Below are 22,660 nucleotides of genomic sequence, written 5' to 3'. Positions count from 1 at the left end.
ACCACTGCCTGTATTGGATGCATCACGAAAATGCCTGTTTTCTGGCCCTTGACAAGCAGAAACAATACTCTCCGCATACATGCCTCTTGTCCCTCGCCTGAAGAACAGGGGGCAGCGGAGAGAGACATATCCAGTGAGCAAAGCTAATATAGCAGTACCCAATTAATCTTGTATAAGCTTTCGTATTCTCCCATGGTATAATTTTAGCCTTCCCACTGGCTTGACCTACACAAGGCTAAGCATTAAATGCCAATTTTCCTCGTTTCGTGCACAGGGTCCAATATCAGGATAATAAATCAAGGGAGCCTAACTGCAACTCGGCTACGCAGTCTCCAGCGCCATAAGCCACGTATTAAGATATCTTCAGCGCCATCAACCTGATTCCTGTCGCCTAGAGAGGTCTTACCATGGCCTGTCCTGTCTTTGCCCTTCTAGTCTTCAGTTAGCCGTGGATCAGGTGTTAGTCAGTCGAAAATCTAGAATGCTCTTCCGTAGGCCCAGAGAGCCTTTGCAAACTCTTGAGTGGCCGTACTTACGTACGGCGACTTTGGGGCAGTTCCCGGAGGAATTCAAGGGCAATCTATTGTCATTCTTTTTGTAATGGTGTGATAGGAACTTTGAATCTCTGGCGATGAGTTTGTGGGACTATTTGATGATACACTCCAGAGATTAGAGGAGTATGACTCAAGCTAAGCAATAAGAAATTAGGGCTAGGGTGCGCTGCAGGTACGTAGAATTGACCCATTGGATACGCTGACGCCGGCGCCGTTCAAGTTATTGAAGCGGCTTACTTTGATCGCTATATATCCGACCACAACTGCCAAAATAAATTATTGAGTTATGGATAAAGGGAAGCTACCATTATTGGCATGGGATCCATTCCATATACAAGATATGGTCTTCTGTACATTGATGCCGGCGCCGGACTCGAACTCACGCCATGCTTCGCTGCAGAAAAGCAGCCACAGGAGCCGGATCAACCAGCCACGGCGAATGACCGGTGGCGATGGTCTCCGTGGTAATCTGAGCGCCCCTTCCGCGGGCTTTCTCCACCATCAGCTGCTGGACAAAGAGGGGAATGGCACGGTCGTTCTCGCACAGGAGATAGGCGCTCGGAATACGTGTGTAGGCGGCGCCGGTGGCGGGCGAGACCTTGGTCGCCCAGGCGTGCGGACGAAGGGCCTGGGCCCATTGTTCGCCGTCGGGGACATCGTGGAAGAAGAGGCTGTAGGGGTTGACGGCGCTGACGGTGCCGTTGGCTTCCTGCGGTCGAGTGAGATGGCGATAACAGGAGGGAGGAGAAATATCTTTGGAGGACTCACATCGCGATCATACCAGTCGGGAGGAACCCCGCCAAAGGCCCCGATCAGGCTCTCGCCGCAGTCGGGAATGAAGGCTGAGATGAATATCAATTTGGCCACCCCCCCGATCTCACCAGCCGCTTGTCGCTCGGTCTTGCTGAGACCGTCGAGGGCGCTGTTCACGGGCAGCCCGGACCAGCTATGAGAAATGATTACGACGTCCTTGCCTGCGCTGACTTCCTGCTCAACCAGGGTCCGGAGCGCCTCGATATCGGGCTGCAGGTCTTGGACGCTGGTGGCCTGGTGGATCGAGGGGAAGGCGACGGTATGGGTGGTGTGCTCGGGGAGGTGGGCCGCCAGGGGCTCAAAGGCCGTGCGAGGGTACCAGGCGCCAGGGCAGAAGATCAGGGTGGGCTTGGAGGAGGTCATCTGGGGCACTGATGGTAGGGTGGATAACGATGGCGATGGAAGACGGCTGTGAGGCGGCATTAAGTACTCAGGAGTAGGGCTAGTTCTCGGCCGCTGGCAAGCACGCTGTCAGCTTGGTGCCATATGCCGATCCATCCGAGCTGATTGCGGTTAATCTATTGCCGGCCGATAACAAGGCCCGCAATTGAGGCTGAGGGCTATAATAGATGCTTCGATTGGGGCAGAGCCAGACCCCCGCCCAAGTCCGCCATTCGACGGAACAATGGAAGCTGCGCGCTTCCATTCTTCCCCCTTCCCACCGTTGCACTCTGGAGTAACGAAGCAAAATGTTCGTAAGTGCTCGGCTGGGAAGGGGAAACTATTAAGAACTACCCGTCAGTCTGGCAGGCATCAATCCTTCGAGAGGGAATTCGCAATTACAGGTTGTATCCAGCATTCACAAGCCATTGCGCTTAAGTATGGCATAGTTTGAATCTGCGTATCCGCTATGACAATTATATAATTAGCTGTTGTTGTAAGTTTGTTCCAGTCTCTGTAATTGTTATGCCCTGAAAGTTGAATCATAGAGTACTGCGCGGGATGGCGCATGATTCCTAACGATTACGGATAACAGACCATAGCTCTTCCATTGACGCCTACAAGGGGTTAGTGGAGATTGCATAAAATCTTCGGTTTGTACTGGAGTCGAGATGGTGATACCTGGACGTGCAGGGAAGGACATGGTTACGACGTGGTTGCCTTGGCTTGCTATGATATTGAAAGCGGTGAAGAGTAAACTGAGTTATGCAGGTATCAGGCATAGCAAGTAAGGAAGTCGGAAGCAGGATCGAAATAATGTATATTCAGGTTTCAGACGCCAAAGTGGATATAGAAAACCCACAGCGCTTGCCTCTTTCCACTCCGGTCACCGGCGAGATCGATATCGTTTGTCATAATGTCCTTTGATCGGCTTGCTGCGGTAGGATCTATACTGTTCTTTATGTTCTCGTGATGTTCTGTTACCTTTATGGTTAGTTTTGACTGACGCTCGATCTCTGATAATGCTTCAAGCCAACGGTCTCGCATCTCCCTGGCAGCGTAATGAAGCCCTCGACACGCAGGTTCATCCTTCATATTTCCATTGGCGATTTCTGTGTATGTAATTCTTGCCATATCGACACAGATTTCATCATTAACACTCCATAAAGTGCCAATAACATATCGAAACCCCGCAAGCTGGAAGGCGCTGGTCAAGTGAATACTCTCATCCATAAATTTATCGTCTTTGATCTGGCCGGTCCCGCAAGCTGAGAGGTACGCAAGAAACGGCGGATTCTATGGAGATTCATCTTGAAAACACTGCCCACTGTGAGCGAATCGTCTTCACCGCCCCATAAAATTAATCGACTTTGAGATGGATCGGTATGACTTGTATAGCCATGGCCAGCAAAGTGGAAGATCTGGCATACTCGCATGTGGCCTAGAATATCATGTTCGCGCCGCCTTGGTTGGATTGAGTGAAGTGCCATTAACTCGCACATTGTCACAGAGTATTTGTACTTCCTCAGCTGCAAATGGAAGGTATCCATTCCCTGGCGTATCCTGCATGGACAATAGAAGTGCAAATGATAAAGGCTCTGTTGCGTGACGTTGGCGGCCACGTATGATGGCTTTAATAGATGAGCTATAAGACGACATGACCCGATCAAGTACGGTTTGGATTTGCCTTGGTTGTGATATCCAGCTGCATGCAGAGGAAATTTGGCTAAAGAACCCGTAGGGATCCATCATACATGGCCATTCGCGGTTAAATGGTGACTGGATAAATCCTAGTACTAGAATCGGCTCCATTGTCGTATCCCACAGCCATTCAAGAACTCGAGGGCTTCCTAAATCATCCCACCTTGCTTTTTCTGTAATATCGGTACTGATGAGCTTGGGTAGGGGCAAAGAATGTATCTTGTGATGCTCAACAATGATGGCATCACAGCGATACTGGCTGATATTTATAGTAACAATAGGACCTTTCTGCGCAGCATGTAATATCTCTTCTTCACTTGGTGCTTTAAGAAGTTGTGAAACCCAGGCTGACTTTGGTTACTCATGATGATTAGATTGTCCAGCTCCCTTTCAGCCTCAATACCCTGACGTGCTTGAGCCTGCAGCTGTACAAACCTCTCAGCCATGACAGGGTGCTTATGCTGAAGATCCTGAGTATCTGCCCGGATCTCGTCGAGAGATGCTGCAAGCACACCACGGCCTATTCAAGTAAATCCAACGCAACAACGGCTCCTTTTCGTGCGTTGAGCGCCACGGCTGCAGCATCAGATGCAAAGCCCACCATAGCACCAAGCAAATATTGCGTATCAGAGTTCTCAAGCAATCGCATTGTTAGCCGAGATATTAGATGAACAGCAATATCAGCAGATTCATAAGCCTGCTGCCAGCTGGAGAGGATAGCAAGATTCTGCAGGACATTTTGCCAGCTAGAATCCGAGTGCTAAGAATAGCATTCTCTTGACGTAAAGCAGTCTCCTGATATGAAATAGCCTTATAAAGATCTGCTGTCGCCCCTGCAATTGAATATCGGTGCCGTAGTTGGTCTGCAAGGCTTTTCAACCAACTAGCCTTGCGCGGGTGATCTTCTTGCGCTGCTTTAATAACCTGTCGTCCAATATTGATAGATTCTTCAATGTCAGCCATTGCTCCTATCCTTGCAAATAGGTCCCCGAAATGGGTGCCAAGATTATTCAATTACATGGTGTAGTTAGGGTGGCTTTCTGGTGTTGTCTGAACAGCTTCGCGTCCAAGTTGGATGGCCTCTTCAAGGTCAGCAATTGCACCAAATTTTGAATATCGGTCTGACAGCCGGACTCCAAGGTTGTTCAGATGCATTGCGCGACTATGGTGATCTCCTGGTAATGTGTCAACAGCCTCCCGTCCAAGTTGGATAGACTCTTCAGGTTAGCCAACGTCCCTGTTCTTCAATATCGTCCCTAAGCTGACATGCCAGGTTACCTAAAAGGAGGGGGCGGTCAGGGTCATCTTCTGTTGCTGCATTGACTGCTTCACGCCAAACCTGGATGGCCTCTTCAAGGTCAGCCATTGCCCCTATTCTGGAATATCGGTCTGAGAGCCAAATTCCAATGTTATTAAAAAACATAGCACAATCAGGGTGATCTTTGGTGTTGTATTGGCAGCTTCCCGTCCAAGTTGAATAGACTCTTCAAGGTCAGCCAACGCCCCTGTTCTTGAACATCGGAACGCTAGGTTGCTCAGAATAAGGGCACGGTCAGGGTCATCTCCACGTTGCTACATTGACTGCTTCCTGCCAAACCTAGACGGACTCTTCAAGGTCAGTCATTGAACCTGTCCTTAAGTATTGGTTTCTAAGCCGAACTCCAAGATTGTTCAAAAACATGGCACGGTCAGGGTGATCTTTTGATGTTGTGTTAACAACTTCCTGCCCAAGTTGGATGGACTCTTCAAGGTCAGCTAATGCCCCTGTCCTTGATTATCGGGCCCTAAGCTGAATTCTTAGATTGTCCAAGAACATGGCGCGGTCAGGGTGATCTTCTGGTGTTGTGTTGACAGCTTCTCGTTCGAGTTGGATAGACTCTTCAAGGTCAGCCAATGCCCTTGTCCTTGAGTATCGTTCTTCAAGCTGACTTCCAAGGTCATTCAAATATTCAGCGCGGTCAGGGTGATCTTCTGCTGCTTGCTCAATAGCCTCCCATAGGTGTTTTATGGACGCTTCAAGGTCAGCCATTGCTCCTAACTCTGAACGTCTGTTGCGAAGTTAAGTACTAGGAGAGAGAAACCGTTTGTCCAGAAGTTAAGGCCAAAACTTAGAAGGGAAGTTATAACTGAGATGCGGTAATATCTTCATGCAATCCTCGCCATACACTTTCTGACTAGTTGGGAATCACCTGCGTTTTGTGATTAGGATTTGAGAGCCCTCTAGATGAGGCTGCGTTATGACCCTGGTTGCCGCATTTCCTTCGTGTTTGAAATGGGTGATATCGAAACTAATATATCCTTAGCTCGCGTAAGCTTTCCTGTTCCGTTCAGATCTAGGAAAGAGGGGGTGGACTGATTATTAGGTGCCAATCGCATTAGTTGGTAATCGCATTTACATAGGTCTCCATTTCATGGGCTTTCACTACCCATTCATGGTGAAAAATTGGTCCATTCAGCTTATTATCTTATCGACTGGCCCTGAATCACTCCGCTCGTGCTCAATGCATGATATGAGGCTGAACTCATTGGATTTCTAAACCGAGCAAGCAAGAAGTTTGTATGTGCAAATGCTGTAATCTGGGATACATTCTGATCAAAAACCCCACACGCCAAGCAAGATGATCTTACGTGAGACCACGTCATTGTGCGTCTGCATGGGAGGGGCTGGATTTGCTAATGATCTAGACTGTAAGACTTCTCCATATTGTCTGGATTCTCTAGCTACAGCGAAGCGATGCCCATAAGTATTCAACTAACGAAAGGACAAGCGTTGATACTGCATGGGTTGCTTGAAAAGCCCTACATACATGACAGTCAGGGTGGTATTTATATAGTCGCCGGGGTTGCTGGCTTGACTTCTCCAATCTATGTCGCCGATGCCCCGCGCTGGTTCAGAGCGGAGCGAGATTGGCCTGCCTCCAAGCTGGGGTAAACCCAGAACAGCTCAAATTTCCAGCTTTGTATTGGCTAGCGAGACGGCGTCGGCTTGACTCGGGGTGCACTGATCGTTGTCCTAAGCATGCAAAGATGAATGACAAGGCCAAGATAGACGTTGCTGCTCTGAAGTCTGCTTTCTCCTTACTGATCATACAGCACCTCGATCGACCTTCCTGTCATCCGTCGGTTATAGAGAGATCAACATCTCTCCTGGCAATCAAAAGAAACCTCTTAATGGCTATAAAATCTCTATACAGACTGCAGATATAATATTGACAACCAGTATATTAGTCAGAACTTAGCTCTCCAAGGAGGGTTAGCCCTTTTTGGCTGAGTGGGAAGTTCGATAAATATCAAGACCTTCAATTTAATGATCAGAAGTTGGTCACATGACCAAAATCGGCGCTCGTAACCACCTCACACGTCGGTTCATGACAGGGAGCCGGGAGCTTCTTATATATCTGCTAATGCAGCTAGCCTACTTCTCCATGAAATATTTCGGCGCTCCAGGCTAGTTCCATGAAGGGGTGACTATTCTTAGATGTCCAATGCGTACAACTATTGTGGGAGTTTCCATCCATTACCGAATGAATCTTGCCAATTATGGTCTAATGCGTATTGATAGAGATAGATAATCCTGAATCGAATGAAGGGGATATATTTTTGAGATAATGGAGGCTGCCACCAATCTGTTTATGGTTGTCGTTGTGCAGCAATCTGGATGTCAAGCTTGTGAAGGGAAAAACATAAAAATAGAAAAGAATACAGTAAAAGAACAGACCTGCTTTGGGGCGGAGATGAATATGATATAGCCAATTTCGTCCTCAGACATGGATATTTATAAATGCTTTATATACTAGAAGCTTTTGTACGCATCAGTGCTGCCACGCCCACTGTGTGATGTATGCTGAATCACACGGAGAATCTCCGATATCAACCCCGCCCCGGCTATATAAAAAGCATGCCGTCATCATGTCTTTTCGCTACACGATCTATTTTCAAACATAAACTTCAGGCCCAGAACAAGCTTAGCCAAGTATGCCGTTCACGCCGCCCGCGATCTACCCTAGCCTGTACGACAAAACTGTGGTCGTAACTGGCGGCGCAAGCGGCATCGGCGCCGCAACCGTGCTCCTCTTCGCGCTACAGGGCAGCAAAGTCATATTCCTTGATATCGCCGATGATACAGCTCAGAAGACAATTGACCATGTCACTACTCGAGCCAACACCAACGCCCAAACTAGCCCATTCAAGATCAGCGTGAGGCCACCTATCTTCTATCACTGCGACATAACAGACCTCGACGAATTGAAAGCTACTGCATCGAAAATCCTAGAGGAGCACGGTCCCGTGCACGTGCTCATTAACAACGCCGCCGCAACAGGCTCTATAGCACGACAGGCCAGTCTAGATGTCACAACTGAAACCTGGGATTTCAATGTGAACGCAAACCTCCGACACATCTTCTTCCTCACGCAATCCTTCATCCCATCCATGAAAAGCGCTGGTGGCGGAAGCATCGTGAATCTCGGCTCAATTAGCTGGCGGATTCCTGAAGCAACGACGCCCATATATGGGACATGCAAGGCGGCTATTAACGGCTTGACGCGTATCCACAGCAGGGAGTTCGGTACTCACAATATCCGCGTTAATTGTGTTATGCCGGGCGCTATTGCGACGGTTAGACAGAGGGCAGAAGTACTCACGGATGAGTACCGGACGCATGTCTTTGCGCAGCAGAGTCTGAAGAGAGACTTGGAGCCGGAGGATGTGGCTAAGGTCATTGTCTTCCTCGGGAGTGAAGAGGCGAGTGGAGTTACGGGGAGTTGCTATGTCGTTGACGGGGGGTGGATGGGAAATCCGTGAACAGTTTAATGAATGGGAATGCTCAGTCACTGCCTATATTCTGTTCTGTTGGTCCTAGTCTTAGCCAATTCGCATGTTGATAGCGTAGGTACTGTCCAAGTCCGAATGTCTTTCATTTTGCAACGCACTGCTAGTTCTAGTTGTTCTATTTTACATAGTGTAGTATGAAGCAGACTGACCATCCTCTATTTTGCTGTTCTGCCCTAGAACTCGCTCCCTCCCCGAATCATCGCGGCGAGCTTTTTCTGCCACGAAATTTCTACATAAAATAATCAACCACCGAGTTAAAAAAAAATGAATAGCAGGCGTTGTGCCTTGAACTAACTATCCAAGCTTGTTCAGTGCCAATACGGACCCAGCAGTTCGTGCAATACCTACATGTTTCCCTGAACTGCAAAGTATCCGACAGTAGGCAAAAGCACCTCTCATAAATGAGCAAGGCCTACCACGCACTTGATAGGTGAATCAGTAAATATAGATCTTTACCAGATCTATTACCAAAGTTACTGCATAGTTGCTGGAGACGCAGCTGTGTCAGTGGTTGAATGAATCTGAATGCAAATCCACTTATGGCGAGCATGCGATAGTAACATTTTCGAAACTACAGCAAAGCCTACAATCCCATAAAGGTTTCAAGGGGGATACTTTATTCAACTAACATCAGCAAGCAGGGGTTAGAGCCATCAAGATGTTGTGAGATTGCCTTCCAGCGGCTCTAGCGGTATATGACCTGCCATTTAGTGTGTAAAAGTCTCCACTTAGAAGAATGAAAGACCCTGCGGAGAAGGAAAGACCCTGCACTGTAAATCTGAAGCTATAGATTGAGATGGCCTCGGCCCCCCTTGTAGATGCTTCTCTAAAATTTATCAAACAACAGGTTTACCTACCTATATCAGTCTCGAGGTACGCTACCTGACCTGTTGATGCCGGCTTTTTATCTAATAAAGGACTAATATATATGAGTGTACCAGTAGGCGTAATTATTCGACGTCACAAACTAGAAATCAGATAAATGAAGGTATGATTCTGTCAATCTACTTGCAAAGGATAGCTCATCCATAGAACATAATAAGCAATCTAGTCCCCAAGGCAGTTAAAACAGAAATTTCACATGAATGGTCGCAATAGCAGATATCTCCGCAGAGGCCTTCCTAGTCAAACTCGGCAACTGTAGAAGCCGACGTCCAGATTAGTATTCACGTATAGTTGACAATAATTAAGTTGCAAGGAATGCATTTTGCACAGCATTTAAATGGTTCAGGAGGCGGGGGAGTAAAAGTGAAGGAGAAGGACTTACTAGTACCATCCTCTCTGTGTCAGCTTTACAGCTAGCTAGGCTGTTCCAATTCCGTGTTGCTGCATCATGACATCCCTGGTGAAGTAACTAAGTAAATGGTGTCAGTATGAAGTTGAGACAGGGTGACCAGGTGAGTGTAGGGTGAGTATAGCTATCTACCAAGCAAAACTACAGATGCCTCCTGGGAAGGAGAAGTTGCTGCTCAAGTAAAGTTATTCGACACCCTCAAAGTTGCAATCTGAATGACTAGGAGCTGAATGGAAGCCTAGCATTAATGAGGGTACTCAAGAATCACAAGTCTTGCTTGCAACTGCTCAATTTTGTTGAAAAGACGAATAATTGAAGATACCGTGATTTCATTTTTAGGTTTTTTTTTTTTTTTTTTTTTTTTTTTTTTTTTTTTTTTTTTTTTTTTTTTTTTTTTTTTTTTTTTTTTTTTCCTTGAAAATCTGGGTCGCCTCGATGTAATAATACGCACTACTTACTGCTGCCACTGAATCTCCAGAACATGGCCCTTGAACTGAGCATTAAACCACTCAATCAGGTCTATCCTGCCCGTACATGTCTCCGCATTATCCAAGGCATCACTCTCCACCACTCTAGCTACCGTTGTAAACAATTGTTGGTTCGCCAAATCACGCCCCAGACACGCCCTTGATCCGACGCCGTACGGGAAAATATTGCTCTCTTTTAGCCGCCGCACTCCGGTCTCTACGCCGCTAGCCAGCCACTGCTCGGGGAAGAACTCAAAGCGCTGAGGAAATACATTTAGATTATGGTGGAAAACATATGCAGCCGCGCCTACGACGGCACCTGGCAGCAAGAAAACTCCACTGACAGTGCATCCACTGCCTTTAGAGGGCACGATGCGCGTCAGACGTGCTGGGTTGGCCATACTGAGCCTTAGACCCTCGCGGATAACTGCCTGTAGGTAAGGGAGGAACTGATAGTCCATACCAGCCTGGTGTTCTCGGATCTCCTCTTTCAGCCTTCTGTGCACGGCCGGTTGGTGAGCAAGATGAAAGAGAATAGTGGACAACATGACAGCGGTTGAGTCAGCGCCCGCAAACATTGCTGCCTTGCGTTGGATGAGGTTTTCTTGGTGCGAGATACCGGCTCTCAAAGCCTAGATTGGTAGGTATCACTGTCAGAGGCAGTCGTGCGCTCAGTGACCGCGATACTGTCTACAAACCGAGAGGCAGTTGCGAGCGAGGCAGCAATATCTGGCTTGGACAGAGCTGGGCCCATTATTGAGGATAAGATCAGGGTAAATAACCGGTTGGGAAAGAGGAGAATTGACCGAGTGTGACAATGGCAAGAACAAATAGAGTGGCTGATAGTTTCTCTCTCCCTCCGTGGCCCTGATGGTCTCTATTGCTGGCTGTGGCAGAAGTATTGCAATCTTCCCCTTTCTTGTCCAGACCCCCATACATCTCTCCAAAGAGATATCCAGTCAGGACGTCAATCGACAACCAGGACAAGAGATCAAGGATGTTGATCTTTTATTTTGTGACCAAGCTAGCAGTCAAAGCTCCCTCACACTGGCACCAAAAAATATTAATAAATTTCTTAATTAGCTGCCTGCAAATGCTGCTTTTGTACAATGCTTAGATATGGCTAGGATTAAGGAGTGGAAGAACAGCTTTGGCTCTTGCATCGCAATTGTAACGGGCGTAGGTAGTATTGTTTTCAACTAGCTGTCCTGTATAAACGAGTATCACAAGCTTAGAGAAAGAAACAAAAGATAGAAGGGCAGATATCTTCCTCCCCCCTTTTATCAAGCCTTCCCAATCATACGTCAAGACTCCCGACTTCCCGGACTTGCATGTCGACGGATCTCTTTCCCGAAGTTATGAAAACGGATCTCTTTTCCTACGAGGCCGCAATTCCGAGGCTGTACATTGATGTTGCAGAAACCTTATTTAGGACCAGGTTGAGGGCATGGCCGACAACCAAGATCCAGGCCATAGCCTGTGACACTTGTAGATTACGTTACTATAATCTTCCAAGCTGAACATAAATAGAGCGGGCTTCCTGACTTTTATCTGATTTTTTAAAGCTGTTTATTAGATACTTTTACTTCATCCTTTTACCTTTCTTCTATCCTTATTACTTACATGACCTGATGGGCCTGTCCAAGGAAGACTTGAGACTGAAAAGACTTGAGCAGCTTCAGAAGTTTGCAGAATTATTTAGATTTACTGAATACTAACAGATTCAGATTCATAAAGAAAATATTGTTAGTTGCAAGAAAAGTTCCCTAGCTACTGATAAGAGGTACTAGTATGCTTGTAAGGCACCTATTACCTCTTCGTCTCCTTCCGTGCATACATCAGAGATATATATCTGTTGTTAAAGCCGCGTAGACTGGACAACCCACAGTCCACACTGCGGAACACCTTAGAGCGCGTTCTTCGAATCCTCTCCGGATGACTAGTGCAACAATACAGCTGTTACTTCCTCAAGACAGGCCCAGCACTATCGAGAATGTCCGACAATACCCCCTCCGCCGAGACTGTTTATTGAACTCGAATCTGGCTGGTACGATGAATGTGAAGTAAGGCTAGCAGTGGGGGGCTAGAAACACTTTTCCCCACAGGATATGAAACTCTCTATGGCCTTCTATGCACTTAGTTTCCAAGTCAAGGCTACAGCTTACACATCTTGCCAAGTATAGCCTGCACATGCCATCCCCATTCTCAAAGAACTTCCCCAGCGACGCAATCTTACCCGTGGACATCCCCCTGGGATAACTAGCCACATCCTTTAGCCCCTTCGCGTCGCGCAACACCTTCGTGAAGGCCCCCGCGCCGAACAGCATGCCCAGCATATTAACAACCGCCGCATCCGGGTTATTGACCGTATCATAGGTCGCCAGGGCAACATTGCCCAGTTCACCCGCGATGGCAATAACCCTCCCCAGATTCGCAAGCCCCATGCTGGCTGCAATGCCCTCGCCGACTATTGGCACAAACAGGAAGGCAACGCCCAGGATTAGTAGAATTAGACTCTCCATCCGCTTCCGTTCTTCCTCTTCCTCAGCTTCTTCTTCCTGCGCCCCGATCTCCTTCGCTTGCACCATGCTGTCCACCGCTTGCTCGAGCATGAAGATTGCAGGCGCATACGCGACCACCGCGTCGCGTGGATCTCCACCAGACCAGCTTCCGCCCATGATCTCCAGCGCCGTAATCTGCATCTCTGAGATCATCGTGGGGATGTTGGGCAAGCCCTTGGTGACGATATCCTTCGGGTTGTCCACGACCATGGACTCGTTTTTGCTCGGCCACCTGGTGAAGCTAAGCGTGACGCTTTCCACGGGGTGCACGTTGTAGTTGTACCTTGTGATGGAGTAGTCGCCGAAGGTGACCCATTCGTCTAACAGGCCTGCTTTTGACTAGGCCCTCGGAGAAATAGTCTGCGTCGGGGACGGTGAAGTCGGTGGCGTCGATATAGCGCAAGAGCGGGTCGAGGTTGTCCCCCCACGCGTCCCCCCACGAGACGGCGCAGGGGACAACCTCTTCTTGTTCGGGGAAGACAGTCGAAGTCTGTTGGGCCGATAGCAGGTCAAGTTAGCCAGCATTGAAGTCCCGTTCCACCTAGCTTACCCCGAATGAATTAGAAAGGGGCCGAGGAAGAAAAAAAACACTCCATCCCATATCCAATCTCCGGTATAAGCTGATTCTGCCCGGTGATACTCCAGTTTTACATGAAGGAATACGTCAAAAACGACGGCACCACCTTTTCGATATACTTGACGTAATACTCGAACATCTCATCGTATCCATTGTTCACGTCCGTGTAGTTGTCATACGCCGTCTGCAACCGGCTCAACAGCGTATTCATTGTCAACGGCGCAAGGCAGTAATCAGGGAAACGCTACCGCCGCCTCTAGTGCATCTAGAGATGGGAACCAGATGTTCGGGCAAGGCACGTACTCGGCCCACTCGTCGCCGATCTCCTCGAGGTCGCCGGTGCCGTTATTGCCGTACGTGCGATTCAGGTCCACTGCCCAGTCGACGCTTCCGCCGAAGTTGAGCGAGTCTTACCAGTCTCGTCGTGATTCGTAGCTCGCGGGTGAGAGCCAGGAGACCCCTTGGTTGTCTTTGTAGATCTGTACAACGGGGCCTTTGGGTTAGTGGTACTTTCCCAGTCAATATTCGGAGAAAAAACGTACTAAGGCATCGCCTTCATCCTGGTATTGGCTGACAGTGACATTATCGTAGTTGTCATCGCTATTGGCCAGTCCGAGAAAGCTGAAGATCTCAACATTTGAGAGGTAGCCGGCGCTGCATCACAGAACAGTTAAGAAACGGCGAGTCTGACATGATTTCGGAAAGAAGGGAAAGAGTCAAGGCGGCGAGTTTACTTACGTATCAGTGCAAGCCCCCTTGGCGGCACCAGTATCCTTCCCGGTAAAGGTGCACTCAAAACCCCTGCAAAACGGGTCCGTCATCTCGAAACTGCGGCCGTAGAGAGCAAGACCGGGCACCACTTTGTTGTACGGAAACCCGGCCTTGATCATGGCCAACGTATACTCAATCTCGGTCTTGTGGACATGGCTGCGGAGACAGTTGCCGTTTGGACAGCCCGGGCTAGGTGGTTAGATTAGTTGAGTCGGTCATGGTGACTGGCAAGACAGATGGGTATGGCGATGAATCTTGACTTACTTGACGAATTCGTTGTCGTAGTCCCACTGTCCGTGCAGATCGTATGTCATATAACTATTTGCGGGTCAGCGAGGAATTGCTTCGGATGACATGGCGGAGTGCTCACAATGTAATCCTCATACTGAGTGGCCGGGTCAAACCCCTTGAGATACCAGTATGAGGCCGGTAGGGCCATGGACATGAATTTATCGTCTGGCAGCTGCTCACGCACAAGCTTGAGGAATTCGGCATAGTTCTCACCCGACTCAGGACTGTCAGGGTTGATGTCTGGGAGATCTTGGGCCTATATGTTTTAAGCAATCAGTCTCCAGCCATAGTGAAAAAGAGCACTCACACCAGGATACTCCCAATCAAAGTCCACCCCATCCAAAGCATGCTCAACGATAAAATCCACGACGTTAGCAGCTAGAATCTGGCGATTACCATCAAGCACCCCATTCCGGAAGATCTGGTGCGTGTAAGGATCCGTCGAGAAACCCCATCCGCCAGAGCTCATGATGCGCTGGATGCCCTCCAGTTCAAGCAGCCCGTCAAATTGCTCCTGAAGGCCGCTGACATCGACTTTCCAGTCCTCGGTGATGTTGCCAAAGGCCCAGTGCACGTGCGTGTAATAGTTGCCCTCTGTCATCTTGGAGACGTCCATGTTGGCACAGCTGCGGCCGATGTTCCAGGCCTCGAAATACCCGATGCGCCGTGGGAACTCGTAAGGGGCGTCGTTGTTTGTGATCTCGGTGCCGCAGTTAGAGATGCATCCGTTTGTGTCGGTTCTGGCGGTACCGGGGGCTCTGTTGTAGATGTGGTCAGTAAAGTATCATCCATGAGATTCATTGGGGCTGAATGCAGAGTGCAATTAGTATCCGCCATCTTCTGTGGTGTTGGTGCAGAACTCGGGAGTGATGCCGCATTGGCCCCAGACGTCGCAGCAGGCGTCGAGAGGACAAGGGTTCAGCTCTGCCGAGTCCCACGTCGAGCCCTCCTTTGGCATTTCTGTTCCAGGAACCTTCAATACCGGTCAGATACATGAGCTCCTACATTCAAATGAAGAAAAACCAACCTGCGGCCCGCAAACAGTCCCATCCACCGCCGAAGGAAACGGCGGCCGGCCCTCACTTGACAGATACGCTGCGCGAGCTGGAGGTTATTACACCCCCTCCACCGCAGGTCAGGGAATTATAGTCCGGGATATCGCTGGCGAGCATCCTATTTGCTTTGGCGATTGTGTCGCACAAGTCGTCCGTCTGGACTATGTGCACATAGCAATTGCCGTCATCATCAGGCTGGGGCGCAAGGGAGCCCTCAGTACAGCAGACATACTGATCTATTTGAAGGATGTCGCAGAAGTAGTCAGCCGGGTTGTGCGTAATGAGCTCGTCCTGTGTGATGCCACATCTGTTGGCTATTGTCCAGCAGCCCTCGCCCCCTTGGACTTGAATGTAGGAGCATACGCCGCTCATTATGGGCAACGGATGCAGAGAAAGAATGATACGATGGTTGCGCCCTTGGATAGAAAGGCAGAAGTGGGCTGTGGGTGATTTATGTGACTGTCTCTGCTGGATTTGTCCGTCGTCGACAGAAGTCCAGTCGACTAGTGGCTAGGACGTTCTGACTCGGGCTAGATTCCCAGACCTCTGCATGGATTTGATTACAGGACTTCAGACTACATCCTATAACCCACAATCTGGCAGTCCTAGATAGAAGGATCATAGGTCCAAGCTTGGCTGCCTCATAAGCTTCGGTTACAATCCCCACGTAGCCTCCCGGGAGATTCTCAGCTGCAATTATTGTATTGTAGAGCCCCATAGGGAAAACTCCGGCGGCACAGCGGCGGTAATCTCTGCGTGAGACAAACCAACGCGCCGTCTGCGCGTGCATATGCGAATCCCTGCAATGTGATAGTTCGTTTAGTTCGTCCGCGTAGCCCTCGGTCCAATCCTGGCGCTTAGAGTCGAATCTTCCTGGTTGGCCTGGACGTGATTTTCAGGGCGAGGCTGTGGGTTCGTGACTCCGCTAGCCCAAAGCGTTGTTTGATCTTCTTATCCGATGCTGTTAGCGCCGCTACTGCAGCTTTAGCTTGCCTGCTAAGCTTCTACGCGGACGGCTAGAGACGTAGCATGAGGCAACTGGCTAGGGGTTTTCGTTGATGCAGTGGTCTGTCAAGAGCTGTTCGTATATTTGTGCATGTGCCTGGCAAATTGTGCTCCACCACTTAGTGTAGGCGCCGGTCCTTTTAACAGGGTTGCGAAATTTTGTTACAGTGATATCGCCACGAGAAGAGACTCCGCGGGGGTACGCTTCATCTAACTATCTCTTTCTGTTTCTAGAGACCCTGTCATTTGCGGTATTTGCCCCAAAGGACTTAGTTGGGATGAACGGTATAAGTCCAGTCCGAGTTACGAGTGATAGTTAAGGGGAGTAGAACGGCCTAGTCATTGCTGAGAAGAAAATATTTTCACGACACCTGCGTGTCCTTAGTTCTGTTTACACATCCAAAACCATGTACCACACAAAAAGTCCATTTCTGTTGTTCCTCTTTCTGCTAACCTGCCTGGTCCCCCATGTCTCTGCCAGCAGGTTAGCTGGACGGTACCAGGTACGTTGACATAACCCAATATTCCCTTTCCTGCCTCAATCCAAGCCGATCACTCTTTATCTTGAACAAATCAAGACAATGTACATGTGCTACGCCTACCGCATGGACAGCCAAGCCTTCGGCGTGCGCGAAGACATGATCGCCCCGAACTGTTTCGGCACCGTCCCAGACGGCACCTGCTACTTCGACGAATTCATCGACTTCCTGCAGCGAGACGATTACACGCTAGACCAGGGGAAAAGCACCTCTGTGGGGAAATACTTCTGGCCCGACGCCGTCGAAGCCGCAGCCGAGCTCCAGAAACTGACCGTGGCCGGGAAGGAATACGTGCCGAATGCAGATCAGATCATATCTTCTTACCAGGCACCTTCACCGCCACGAACCCGCGCAACGATGATATCCTCGGTCTGATTACGAAGCGGTTCCAGGCGGCGCGTGCGGAGCTGGGGGATGAGGCGTTAGCGGAGAGGGTGGAAGAGTCGCGCGTGGCGATGACGGCGGCGCACCAGGCTCGGCTGTCGGAGAACGCGGCGGAGTTGATTGATGTTGTTAATGACTATCTGCGTGATGTGGCAGGGTTGGATTTGACAGTGGAAAAGAAGACGGCGACGGGGGTGGATGGGTTATCGTATACGGATATTGATATCGAGAAGGCAGTGCAGCAAAACTCAGCGTTTACGCAGCATTGGGGGGGAGGCTTTCAACAGTGGCTATCGAAGCAGAAGAGGACTAAGAAGACGATTGAGGGGAGAACTAGGATGCATTTAGATGCCATCCAGGGTGTTCAGCCTCTGAGCGTGCGAATCCACGGGGATAGTTCATGCTAGGGTAGATTGAAGTGAAATGTCTATTTACAGAATCTCGTACAAAGTCGAAACATGACAAAAGGTTGCATGATGGGGGTTCTCTCCTCAGACTCAAAGACAGCCTTGACTGCATCGCGCAACTCCTTCTTTGCCACGAGCAGCTGCTCCCGGAATTCCGGGGTGACTGTAGCATCCGTTCTCCCACCCAAGGCCAGAAATCTGTCGATTCCAGCCTCGTCATCTGCTGCAACAAGCTGCAGGCGAGCGTCGGATAAAAGGCCAAAGAACCCCGCCGCGGTCTCTACATTGGTATGTATAATCATTGGCGGTAAAACCACAACCCTCCAGCAAGGCCATGTGCGCATTAGATCAGCAAGCTCAGACCGCGTCCACCGGAAGTGATGGGGGTTCGTAGGATTGTCCCCAAGGTTCTGAAACACCTTCAAGAGACTGATCATGATTGAAGCCTGTTGCGGTTTTGTTCGTGCCGCATGCCACATGATGCAGCGGATCGGATCCCCCCAATCGTAGGTCTCCCACTCGATATCAGCCCAGGGCTCCCAGTTCACGTGGACTGCGTCACGCTTTTTATCTAGCCATGGGCGAGGAAGCATGTACTTGCTGAAATCCAGGATATCCTTCATTCCCGCAATTCTTGGATCTGGTGATGGCTGGCGACTGCCGCTTTCAAAAGCAACGGCTCTTGACTCGCGGCAAATAAGCGTGATTAGGGGTGGAGCGTTGTTCGTTCTGGAGATCTTCCAGTTGAACATACATGGTGGGTCGTCGTCCTCGTCCCAGAGAAGCTCGTCTTGTTGATGATCAAGTTCCATGACTCGGTTTGGGAGGCATTCGCGCCAGATCATCAACCGAATTTCGATAGGGAGCTTGGGGAACAGGTGGAATGTAGTGTTGGGGGTTGACATGTTGACTCTGGACTGGAAATGCTGAATTGAGACTGAAATGAAACCGCATTTCTAGGTCAACACTGGCTGAAGCTAGTGGATCATTATTTCTTCCAACACCGAGCGCTTACCCAGTTTTGTACCAGCTTCATTTGACCTTTTCCTATGCACCTCGCTGCCAATTACTTTGGAGGGAGGCCAGATGTCTAGCTGTTTAAATAGAGAATTCTTTGTGGGTAGTGACAGAGCTCTCCAGCCTTCCAAGATCGCCATTTAATCTACAACCGTTTTACCTGATTCTTCACTGCAAAGATATCTGAACCCTGAGTTGATGTCTGAATCTTGAGGCCATCAACTTCTTGAGCAGAAAATAATAACCTATTCCACACAAAGGGGGGTTTTGTAGTTAAGGAGCCAGATGACAAATGTTACAAAGTCTGCAAGATGATGGCAGGCCTGGGATTTATCAAAGCCCCGGATTTTGACAGCAAGTCGGGCAATGCAAAGGCAGAAGCTGAAGCAGTCTGACAAGGTTGCTTCGTGCCTGATTAAGGTGGCTTGAAAGGGAGAATCACAACTTACTGGACTCTCAGGCCTTCAAACGTCTCAATGGTAATCTCGGGCACGGGCTCGGGAGTGGGATTGGGAAAAGATGATGCTGTCTTTGTATGCCCTAGTTTTATGGACGACCATATCCGCTCTGCCACCGTAGCCTGGATTGGCGGATTTACAGATTCATTTATGTAGATGTGTTGGTACTACCGGTCAATCTAAGAATGGTAGACGGCTCCTGGACGCAATCAGTATAACTACCAGTGATGGCAAAGGAGCGACGATATAAGATATCGTATCGTATCAAGTCACTTACCGGCGTACTTGCAGAATACATAACTCACATCTCCCTCACAACGCCCAGGCTTCACGAGATAGGGGAAGTGTGGATCATTGATCGGCTTCGCTCCACCCTAAATCGTCGAGCTCTGTGTCTGGGTTTAAGCAAACAGCTGCAGTCTTCTGAATTAACCGGCGTTTCTTCATTTGCTAGTAGGTTAACCTGTACCTTTGAATTTGGATTTTCTTAAGGAGGTGATAATAAGTCCAGCTGCTGTACTCAATAGAGCTTGAGCAGGCGATCCCCAAACCATTCAGGGAAGGCATTATCAAATTTCTGACCATATTTATGTGATGAGCGTGCGAAAACTAAGTCTCTACGAGACACCGCTTGGGTAGCTTTCGGCACCTGTGGCAGCTTCTGGGCCCTCATCTCGTCGCTCAAACGATCCGACCTACTATCAACGACGGCGGCAGCTCAGTAACACCATACAACGCCCCGACACCTTCGACCTATATATCACCAGGTGTGCCACGAGAATATATGCCGGATAGCGATGGGCTGGAATGGAACTTTAAGGACCATGGTTCTGTCTCACAAGGGGATCAAGCTCCCACTAAGACGATATTTCCAGCAACCAGTGCAGAATATCCTGAGTCCAGCTCTCACGTGTTTACACTGCAGGGACAGGGAGATAATGGAGCTCTTAGTATGGCGCCTGCAGAAAGTTCGCTGTTATCTCCAGTGTACGGCATAGAAGAAACCGTTACGGACTATACCAGCCAAATTTCCCTTTGGGAGAGTGACTACGGGATCATATCCACAGCAGGTAGTCCGGCTTGACTGTTTCAGCCAATATCCAGTTCTTCTGCCTTCGAGGTTGCTACAGGTGCTATCGCGACAGGGGACAATCTCCGTGGAATGCGGCGAGTCATGAATAAACACGTAGAGGAGCTTGAAGGACATGCACATCTTGAGTCTGGATATTATGTTGTGGTGTTAGCGATCTATGAAAGCACTATTTTACTCAGCCGCGTCCGCAGGGTACCGATGTCAACTAGTGAGCGTGGCAGATCTTTCCATATTCCTTGGGAAACTCTTGTTCCTCGATATCGTGTTGTGGGCTAGTCCATTGATCTTTTCAGCCATGTTCTTGAGGGCGCGCCATCTAAGCCGGAACTCTGCATCCTGATTCTCTACCAGCAATGGGATCGCTTCGCTCTCAAACCCAGCAACAAGGCATCAGAGTCTGTTATGATGCTCAGTGTCTGCTTGCCAGATGGTCAGCATCTCTAGCCAGCATGGGGACAATCTGGTTGGCAAAGTCATTTTTTACGGACACAACACCCAGAATGTTACTGCATGGCCTTTCTGGTCACATTCTTGGGCTGGACACCTATCGCGGACTGTTGCTCGATTTTCGAACGGATAAGCCCAGAGAGGTAAATAATAGTCAGATGCGGATAATCAGGACGTGACGCCTTGACCCAGAGAAGATCCTTTTTGGGATGGCTTTTCCACGCGTTGATTTACCATGGCTTCTTTAGCTTTTACGATCAGAAATAAAGGCCTTCAAAGCTATCCAAACTGTTCACAGAAACTGCCCGAGTGAACATTACTCGACATCACTGCGTGCTTAGCGAGGCATGATAGATACGCCAATGCCCATTGAGTGCTCTCAGAGAACAAGTTCTATGGGAAATTGGGTACACAGGCAGCTTTTATCATCGAGAGATGCAGCGCCCGATATCGCCTCCAGAACGGAGCTCTCCCAAGGCAAGTGGCCGCCCAGACTACTATCTGCGGAAAGACATATAGTGCCGATATCTTAAGAGCGGAGTGTCTCAATCGAGTTCAGCTGATCCAGCTGCTCCTCAGATATCTGAGCGGACGGGATGTCTGTTCCACACATCCTAATCGTATGTGTTTTATATAACCTAAGTACGTTGAATATGAAGCGTGGTAGACGTGCGGTAACCGAACAAGCCTTGAGCGGTAGGGAGGTGCTCAGTATATATGTCGCATTAAATTACGCTATAACTAGAATCATTATCAAACTCTGAAACCTCTGACAAGCGGGTCGTCTCAGCATGTATGAAATTGACTGCATGGGAACAGCGCGCTCAGGAGAAAAATGTGAAACAGCAACCGTATCCGATGGTGCTTTCTTTCAGTCGCATTCGGAAGAGTCAGAAGGTATTTTTGGCTGTTGATAGTGTAACATCAATTCGCAGGGATACCGTGCCACTCTCCTAGAGTACAAAATAGTTGGGCCTGGGCAACCTAACAGATATAGAACCGCAGCAGAGCATCAATACGGCATAGTGTTTGATCAAATACCAGCGAGAGCATATATTTGACTATTGCGGCTTTCCGACTTTCAACGTACTTTATCTATCACAACGGAGAGTCCAGCTCGATTCGGAGACCGTCGATTGGCAGACGTCGCGCGGACCCGATTGGTTCAGACGCAGCAACGGCTTTGGGATTTGCAACCCCTACCTAAATTATATGCAGAATGCATATGGCGCATGGGACCAAAGGACGAAGTTATGTTTGCTTTTTGGTTTGGTGTTTCGATCTTATCTCAACGTCGTTTGCGTCTCAGGTTTCGGTTGCGGTCAATGACCTGTTCAAGGTGAGGTATGCTTGAAGCGTTACAGACGTGCTTTTGCTAATCGCCGGTCTCAATATCGCCCCAGCATCTGTACATATATTTCAAGATCCTATTCTTGGACGCGTAGTCAGCACGTCTGGCAGCGCCAGAGTGGGAAGGGGTTAGAGAGATCGAACGATGAGCAACGTGAGCCTACCCCTTTATTTTTGCAACATAAACACTCCGTATGCAATCGACTGGGCAAAAGCACTATACGGCTGATACTGCTGCACCAGCTCTTGTACGCAGGGTCTTGTTGGGTCTCCGGATTTCAAATTCATCCTAGGATCAGGTACGTGATGACTCGTTGCAGCAGTGAGTTCCTGAAGGATATCAAGAGATTAGGCTAACGATGCCATATAGTCAATGAGCACAACTTTCCTTGTTGATGCACGAAGTCAACTGTCGATTGCGTGACAAAGTCCTTGAAGCGTGTATAGGGGGAAATTGTCGATGTGCGGCTGTGTCACAAGATGTTTCACGTGATATCCCTCAACGTCTCCGTCCTCTGACTCGAGATTTTCATCAGTTCTCGTATTTGCTCATCCGGTGTTCATTCGTAGAGCTGTATACGGTTGGCCGGTTGGCCGGTTTATCAGGTTTAGACCGGAAATAATAACGGACCGGCGCACTTTTTCCCTATCCGGTTTCTAAT

At 49.0% G+C, this 22,660-nt stretch overlaps 5 protein-coding genes across 5 annotated transcripts; 2 read left to right on the top strand and 3 right to left on the bottom strand.

The window, feature by feature from the left end:
* Window positions 1-778: 778 nt before the first annotated feature.
* On the bottom strand, window positions 779-1,775 carry BDW70DRAFT_134326 (alpha/beta hydrolase). Its single transcript, XM_073736482.1, has 2 exons — window positions 1,323-1,775; window positions 779-1,263 (listed from the first exon to the last, which is right to left on the bottom strand). Exons 1-2 carry the CDS (start codon window positions 1,728-1,730, stop codon window positions 934-936), a joined length of 738 nt encoding a protein of 245 aa, XP_073596849.1. The 5' UTR covers window positions 1,731-1,775; the 3' UTR covers window positions 779-933.
* Window positions 1,776-7,395: 5,620 nt separating this feature from the next.
* Window positions 7,396-8,500, top strand: BDW70DRAFT_134311 (SDR family NAD(P)-dependent oxidoreductase). Its single transcript, XM_073736481.1, has one exon. The coding sequence runs from the start codon at window positions 7,425-7,427 to the stop codon at window positions 8,250-8,252; it is 828 nt and encodes a 275-aa protein (XP_073596848.1). The 5' UTR covers window positions 7,396-7,424; the 3' UTR covers window positions 8,253-8,500.
* Window positions 8,501-10,030: 1,530 nt separating this feature from the next.
* On the bottom strand, window positions 10,031-15,670 carry BDW70DRAFT_159041 (uncharacterized protein; the record flags this gene model as incomplete). The annotated part of the gene is made up of 11 exons (XM_073740629.1): window positions 10,031-10,675; window positions 12,209-12,943; window positions 13,285-13,365; window positions 13,430-13,568; window positions 13,596-13,660; window positions 13,724-13,835; window positions 13,920-14,141; window positions 14,217-14,270; window positions 14,339-14,499; window positions 14,551-15,001; window positions 15,327-15,670. The coding sequence occupies 11 exons, from the start codon at window positions 15,668-15,670 to the stop codon at window positions 10,031-10,033; spliced, it is 3,009 nt and encodes a 1,002-aa protein (XP_073596847.1).
* A 1,220-nt stretch (window positions 15,671-16,890) lies between these two features.
* BDW70DRAFT_159040 (uncharacterized protein) lies at window positions 16,891-17,217 on the top strand (the record flags this gene model as incomplete). Its single annotated transcript, XM_073740628.1, has 1 exon — window positions 16,891-17,217. The coding sequence occupies one exon, from the start codon at window positions 16,891-16,893 to the stop codon at window positions 17,215-17,217; it is 327 nt and encodes a 108-aa protein (XP_073596846.1).
* Window positions 17,218-17,605: 388 nt separating this feature from the next.
* On the bottom strand, window positions 17,606-18,539 carry BDW70DRAFT_134308 (2EXR domain-containing protein; the record flags this gene model as incomplete). Its single annotated transcript, XM_073736480.1, has 1 exon — window positions 17,606-18,539. A coding segment is annotated over one exon (886 nt), but the record flags the coding sequence as incomplete, so codon positions are not given.
* Window positions 18,540-22,660: the final 4,121 nt, after the last annotated feature.

The sequence above is a fragment of the Aspergillus foveolatus genome, assembly GCF_047715535.1.
Source record: "Aspergillus foveolatus strain CBS 279.81 unplaced genomic scaffold BDW70scaffold_18, whole genome shotgun sequence".
In the NCBI taxonomy this organism is placed as follows: Eukaryota; Fungi; Ascomycota; class Eurotiomycetes; order Eurotiales; family Aspergillaceae; genus Aspergillus; species Aspergillus foveolatus.
This window is presented reverse-complemented; position numbering and strand designations above follow the sequence as displayed.